Source organism: Manacus vitellinus, unplaced genomic scaffold, assembly GCF_001715985.3.
Source record: "Manacus vitellinus isolate BGI_N305 unplaced genomic scaffold, ASM171598v3 scaffold_24_pilon, whole genome shotgun sequence".
Classification (NCBI taxonomy): domain Eukaryota; kingdom Metazoa; phylum Chordata; class Aves; order Passeriformes; family Pipridae; genus Manacus; species Manacus vitellinus.
The window spans coordinates 5,635,308-5,641,939 of record NW_021939798.1 but is presented as its reverse complement, the minus strand read 5'-3'; the positions used below and the strand labels follow the sequence as shown (position 1 = coordinate 5,641,939).

At 42.8% G+C, this 6,632-nt stretch overlaps 1 protein-coding gene across 2 annotated transcripts; it reads right to left on the bottom strand.

The window, feature by feature from the left end:
* Positions 1–664: 664 nt before the first annotated feature.
* LOC108639808 (MLV-related proviral Env polyprotein) lies at positions 665–6,427 on the bottom strand. Of its 2 annotated transcripts, XM_029959990.1 has the most exons (3): positions 6,005–6,427; positions 4,007–4,089; positions 665–3,424 (listed from the first exon to the last, which is right to left on the bottom strand). In XM_029959990.1, exon 3 carries the CDS (start codon positions 3,319–3,321, stop codon positions 2,323–2,325), a length of 999 nt encoding a protein of 332 aa, XP_029815850.1. In that variant the 5' UTR covers positions 3,322–3,424; positions 4,007–4,089; positions 6,005–6,427; the 3' UTR covers positions 665–2,322. The 2 variants fall into 2 exon arrangements, with proteins under 2 accessions (XP_029815850.1, XP_029815851.1); XM_029959991.1 differs by lacking the exon at positions 4,007–4,089.
* Positions 6,428–6,632: the final 205 nt, after the last annotated feature.

The window sequence follows — 6,632 nt, the reverse complement described above, 5'->3', positions numbered from 1 at the left end:
GTGTTTCTAGCCTGGGTTTGTCATTCCAGCAGCCAGGGAAGGGTTGTCACGGGACTTGGGTTCAGCATTGCTGGGCTGTGACCCCCCCCCTCCAGAGTCAGAGCCTGACCCCTGGCCCTGGGAAAGGAACGTGTGGAGGTTGGGGCTGGGCCTCTCTGAGCTTCAGTTCTCTAAATCCCACTGACTCTGGGGGTCGCCCCCATCCCTAATGCAAATCACTAAGTTTCCTTGCAAGTAGGAAATCAGAATCCATGTTCCCTGTTGGTACCATCTTAGCATTTATCTCCCTAAGATAAATAGCAATTCGGTGAAAAAAATAATTGTCTTTTGGGGCAAATTGCTGCCTTAAGTTCCACCTTGATTTATATCACTATTTTGCTGTATTTGTAGAGGCTCTGGAGGCAGGTCCCTGCCCCCCACGGGAAGGGTTCCAGGATCAGGAAGAACAGGTCCCAAATGCCCTGCAGTCGTAGCACGTAGAGAACATACACGGAACACAAACAGACGCTCCCAAAGGTGTCTGTGAGCTTCCCAAACTGGAGCACAGCTGGAATCACCCGGGTTTTGCATCCTCGGGCTCTGGGGTCAGTGCTGGCGTGGTGGGCAGAGCTGGGATTGCTGGGAAAACATGTTGGGAATTGTTATAAATTACGATCACAAGGGATCAAAATACCAATTAGAATTTATTAATTGTTTGGTTACAGCAAGCAGAATATGAGCAAAGTGCAGTGCTGGGCGACAGGGGAGTCACCGCTCCACCAACTGCCACAATATCATGCTAAGACAGTCTCTTTTTATATCCTTCTAGTTCCGCTTTCCGTGATGTGGCAATTGTACTCTGCACATGCCTGGGATGTTGCTAGGGGGTCTTTTCTGCCTCCCGGTGGTCGTTGAGGCTGAAGTAAGATGTCTTCCTCTTTCTGCCCTTTGGCTCTTGTGGCTTTTGTCCTCCTTATATGGGTTGTCCTTGCATTTCTTGGAACATTTAACAATCTTAAGATATATCTCGCTTAAGCATTAGCACAGCTCTTTGTAGTTTAGCACTTGCTTCAGCTTAGCTTAGCGGTTAAGCTACACATCCTCTTTGATAAACAATACCACCCAGCGTAGTCTATCACAATCCCCCCTTTTTCTTTTTCATGATTATTTGTTTATCAAACATTACTTTCTTGTTCCCTTTGAGAGTAAGCAAATTTTCTTTTACTATGATTACAACTATTATCACAAATACAATGCGTTATTTCACTCTCATCATCAGGCTCATCAGTGGCTACAATACTGTATCTCGAAGTAAGCATTAATAATTTTGCAATTTCAAAGCGTTCTTTAATAAAGCGTAAAATATATTTTAAAATGCATGGTCCAAACATTAGTCCCAGTATGATCATGATTACTGGTCCTGCTAGGGTTGAGAGTAGAGTGGTTAGCCATGGTGAAACATTAAACCAGTTCTCATACCACGATCGATTGGTTTCTCTATCTCTCTTTCTTTGTTCTAACCGCTTCCTTAACTCTGCCATAGCGTCTTGTACTACTCCTGTATGGTCAGCATAGGAACAGCATTCTTCTTTAAGGGCTACACATAATCCCCCTTCTTTTAGGAATAATAGATCTAGTCCCCTTCTATTCTGTAGAACCACTTCTGATAATGACTTGACAGACGTAGCTAAGTTTTGTATGGATTGTTCTATTCTTGCCAAATCTTCATCGACAGCCAACTGTAAGTCTTGTATTTCCTTTCCCTTTACCAAAGAGGTTATTCCAGTTCCTACTCCCGCTCCTGCAAGCAACAAACCTGCTATAGTTACCGCGGTGACGGGTTCTCTGACCTGTCTGGGAAATTCTCCTTCAAAATGTCGAAATACTTCTTCTGAGGTGTGATACATGATCCTAGGTATGATAATTACTTGGATACAAAATACACTTTCATTAAAGACATTAAGAGATAAGCATGGAGTTACTCCTATGTCTGAGCATACCCATTTTGCTCCTCCTGATGGTATTACCCATTTATCACTTTTATTTCTATGTTGTCCTATGGCCCATTTAGAGAGTTTCATTACATAGGGATTGGTACTCAACAGGGATAGTTCCGATACATCTGCCTTTACCTGTCACCATTTGTATTGTTATCCCCTGAGTATGATTTCTTTGCTCCTCCCATTTGCATTCTAGAGGATTTGATCCATTTGACCATCGGACCTTATTAGGTTTTCCTATTGCCTCAAAATAAGGCGGCCTGACATTATAACATAGCCAGCAATCTAATGTAAGGTTTGGTTTACTCTTGTTAAGAGCTTGGTAAGAAGTTTGCATCAAATCTCATAAGGGGTCTTTAGGTTCTGACAGCTCGGATATAGAGGGTTCAGTAAAAGATTTAGCAGCATTGGGAGTAGGTTTAGTAGCATCAGGTATAAGGGGTTTAGCAGCAGTCAAAGGGTTGTGTTTTTTGGGGAAAAGGGTTAGAATAACTTTTTGGGGTACCCAAGGATTTAAAATCGGATTCGGTCCTACTGGGAGAGGGTCGTAAGGGACTCTTTCTTTAATGATTTTAAAAAAGCTTCCCCTATCTGATCCAGGTTCCCAGAACCTAATTCCCCATATTCTTCCCAGTAGCCATTCATCACTTTCTGGTTGTTTGACTTTTATCTCGACTCTCCAACAAGTCGGACTGTTACAAGACCCTTGTACTACCCCATCATAACCATGTCTTGGTTTAACACAACCAGGGGGTCCCCAAACTACACTTATATATTTATCTCCAGGTGTGTCCCAGTCAGATGCAATTGTCTCACAGCCCCAATAACCACAATAAAAATGTCCCGGGTAATTGCAGTAACCTTTGCCAGGATTTGAGGCTGGACAAATGTAAAATGCTTTGCATTGAGCTTGTCTCTTAGCCACGTGTGAACAGGTTTTTCCATAACAACCTCCCGCTTCAATGGGGACTAAGGAATGTAAATGTACTGTAAAGTTCCAACTACCCCCTGACGTAGTACGATTTTGTATGACTTTTGAATCCTGCAAATTAACAATTTTCCACATCACAGGTTCATGTGGATTTCCTGCGTATGTTGGTATTGTCAATAGTACAGTGGGGATTACGATTATGTAAATAGTGCCTAGAGAAAATTTTCGGCTTTTATTAATTCCGACTTTGTTATTAATTTGGATGTTACCAGCTCCTTTTCCTTCACCAGTCCTGGGGGAGTTCGGCCATCGCAGCTTGCGTGTCCCACAGCTTAGGCTCTTCCTCCTTCCGGGGTTTCCTCCTCTGCCTCGCCTGTCCACTCGATTGTTTCGAGACACAGGGTGTTCCATCTTCTCGGCAGCAGGGGTCCCAAGAGGGAATACGCTCTTTTTTCTTAATAAGACGTGCCGTGTATGCGGACCACGAGGCGTTTTTTACTATACGCCCGTCACACTGCAAGGCACGGATATCCCGTCGGCACTGAACTTTTATTATGTCTACTACAAAGGGGGCTGGTTCGTTCAGGTGAAAACAATAATTCTGAGGGTTAAATCCAAATATGAAATACCTCCACCACGTACGAGATTCTCTTGGAACTCCTCTTTCTTCTAATTTATTTAGTGCCCAAAGAGTAAAGTTCCGTTCTGATATATAGCACTGATCACAAACTCCCCTAGGAGGATATCCGAATCTACAGTGCTTCCACCATTTCTCTTGGCACTTTTTACACTTGAAACAAACAAATGGATAACATTTACAACCTGGTGCATTACACCTCACTCTTATATCTCGGTTATCAATGTATTCTGGATCTACTTGTCTCCTATATGTTATGTTAGAACCAACATATTTTAACAGATTCCTTTGCCCCACTTCGTGATCTTCCATAAATAATATACAAGTAAAAATAGAATGAATGCCACAATAAATGCTAGTAGACACTTAATTCCAAAAGGTAAGGCAGCAAAGAAATTGCTCAATGTCTATCATAACTTATCTTCTCAAGACTAGTTTGGTGTCTCCAGGAGTGCTGACCATTTTCCAGCGTGGGGGATTCACTAGTCCGTCAATGCATGTGTCCATGCAGTTCGGATTGCTGTTTCTACATTTTCACAGTCCTGTTAAATATAGGCACTCACAGTATATCTATTTAATGAGCAACATACCAGCTTTTTTGGTATGAGCATCATCTTTGTCTAAATGACAGTATATTATAGAGCAGCATTAAATAGAGCAACATTAAATATAGCAGCATTAAATACAGCAACATTAAGGTCCTAAGTAAGGATTGTGTTTAGTTCTTTATTAATTTTTTTTTTTTTTTTACTTTTCCCGAGCTTTTGGGATGCCAGGAGGTGTGGTATTCTCATTTTATACCCAAAGTTTCTATTAGTTCCTTAATGGACTTGGTTTGCTGTAGCCCTTGAGGTAGGGAATGTCTTCCCACTCAAAGGTAAAATAATTTCTACTTTGTTCTTCTAGGGGACATGCCCAGAAGGCATCTTTTAGGTAGAATTCCAAACATTTGGGTTTATTTGTTGTTCAATGGTTAAGGGGTAAGTTTTAGTTCTTGACTAAATTTATTCTCAGTTTCAAATTTTACATTTTTATACAATTATAGCCATCAGGGATTTGTCTAATTGTTGACTTTTCAGTCCCTGTATCGACTGAAAGGTGGACTCCTATTTATGGAGACTTAATTTTAATTTTATCAGGGGCTCAGGATGACTACGGTCCCCTAAAATATAGAGCCCTTTGACTGTCTTATTCCGCTTTCAAGACTTCTTCATCTCGAATCCTTTTGAACTCTGTCTAATCTGCAGAATTCAGGGGACTGATATATACCCTATGGTAGCTTGGGCTCCCTCCATGGGTACTTCTCTTAAAGGATACATTCGGGTGGTCCCTCTTTGACTTTTGGTTCTTCGTCTAGGGGGAGAATCTGGTTCTGCATCTGATGGATAAGGTGGAGGGGAGCTCCATGACTCTGAATCTTTAACAGAGTCCATTTGCCTCCTTCTTTCCCTTAAAGGGAACAGGTGGGTATTTTCACTGGCTTCTAACCATATAACGGCATAAAAACTCTCCTCTGGGCAAAAGGGTCTTTTATCGCTAACATACCAATTTAAAAGTTCACAGACCCAATTCTCAAAAGTACCGTACATGGGCCAGTAGGTGTTATCTCCTATTTTTCTACCTCCCCACACTTCAATACAATAGTAAACCATTTTCTCCCTTGATCTTCTATAAGTGCTGGAATAACAACTCCAGTTTTTTAGGAGTTTTCCCAAGGGACTATCAGGGGGAATCCCCAGCGACCTAGCCTCAAAGCCGCTTTTTACTAATCTTCTTTTCTCCAGAGAACTATTTCCAATCTCTTTCTGAGGTTCCTCTTTTTTACTATTTTTAACCTCATTCAGAGGTTCCTCTTTTTCTGCGATAGATGTGTCCCTAGTACGATTCCTTCTACCCTGAAAGCCGCAGCTGCCTAGTACAGACTGTCTTTTTCCCAGGGGGTCCTGCTTTGAGTTCCTACTCTTGGGCCCTTCCGCATATTGGCTTTCCTCTGAGTTAAGGAGCTTTTTATTATTAACCCAAAGATTTAACTGTTGCCTTACCCAGTCTTCTTCTGACCCATAGACCGGCCAGATGACATCGGGTAAGATTTTCTTCCCTCCCCATATCTTAGTACAATATATTATCATTTTTCTCTTATCTTTCTGTGCTGTTCCTTGGAAGTGTTTCCAATTGATTAAGATATAACCTAGAGGGGTATTCTGAGGTACTGAGGGTACCCGTCCCATGGGAGTCGAAGGCTTGCTGCCCTTCGCACCCATCTTCTGGAATATCTGCAACCACACACACACTTGTTCCCCTTAATCCTGGCCCAATCCCTCGCGGGAGTTGGGAACCGCAGTACTAAAGGGTCCGCACTCGCTTGGCTCAGTGTGTTGAGCCTCTCATCTGTTATATTCCAGGAAACCCAATCCCGCCGAACGGTAATCCCCGCGAACCAAATCGCGATATACTTACGCGTCCCGCGTCTTCGTCCGGACTTTTGTGCACAAAATATTACAGGATTTGACCGGTTCTTCCTTTGCTCAATATTCCCAATTTAGGTTCGTCGGTCAGGTTGCAGTGAACTGCCGGTCTCATACGGGGCCGCGAACAAGCGCGGGGCGCCTCCCCGAAGAGCCATAGCCCACCGTTCCTGATCCCGGGTTTCGGCAACAATTTGTTATAAATTGGACCACAACAGATCAATAAACCAATTAGAATTTATTAATTACAGCAAGAGAATATGAGCAAAGGGCAGCGCTGGGCGACAGGGGAGTCACCGCTGCACCAACTACCGCAATATCACGCTAAGACAGTCTTTTTTATATCCTTCTAGTTCCGCTTTCCATGATGTGGCAATAGTACTCTGCGCATGCCTGGGCTGTTGTTAAGGGGTCTTTTCTGCCTCCCGGTGGTCGTTGAGGCTGAAGTAAGACGTCTTCCTCTTTCTGCCCTTTGGCTCTTGTGGCTTTTGTCCTCCTTATATGGGTTGTCTATGCATTTCTTGGAACATTTAACAATCTTAAGATATATCTCGCTTAAGCATTAGCACAGCTCTTTGTGGTTTAGCACTTGCTTCAGCTTGGCTTAGCAGTTAAGCTAC

Excerpts from the sequence above, each read along its gene's own strand:
- LOC108639808 (XM_029959990.1), bottom strand. The coding sequence starts at position 3,321 with ATGGAACACCCTGTGTCTCGAAACAATCGAGTGGACAGGCGAGGCAGA.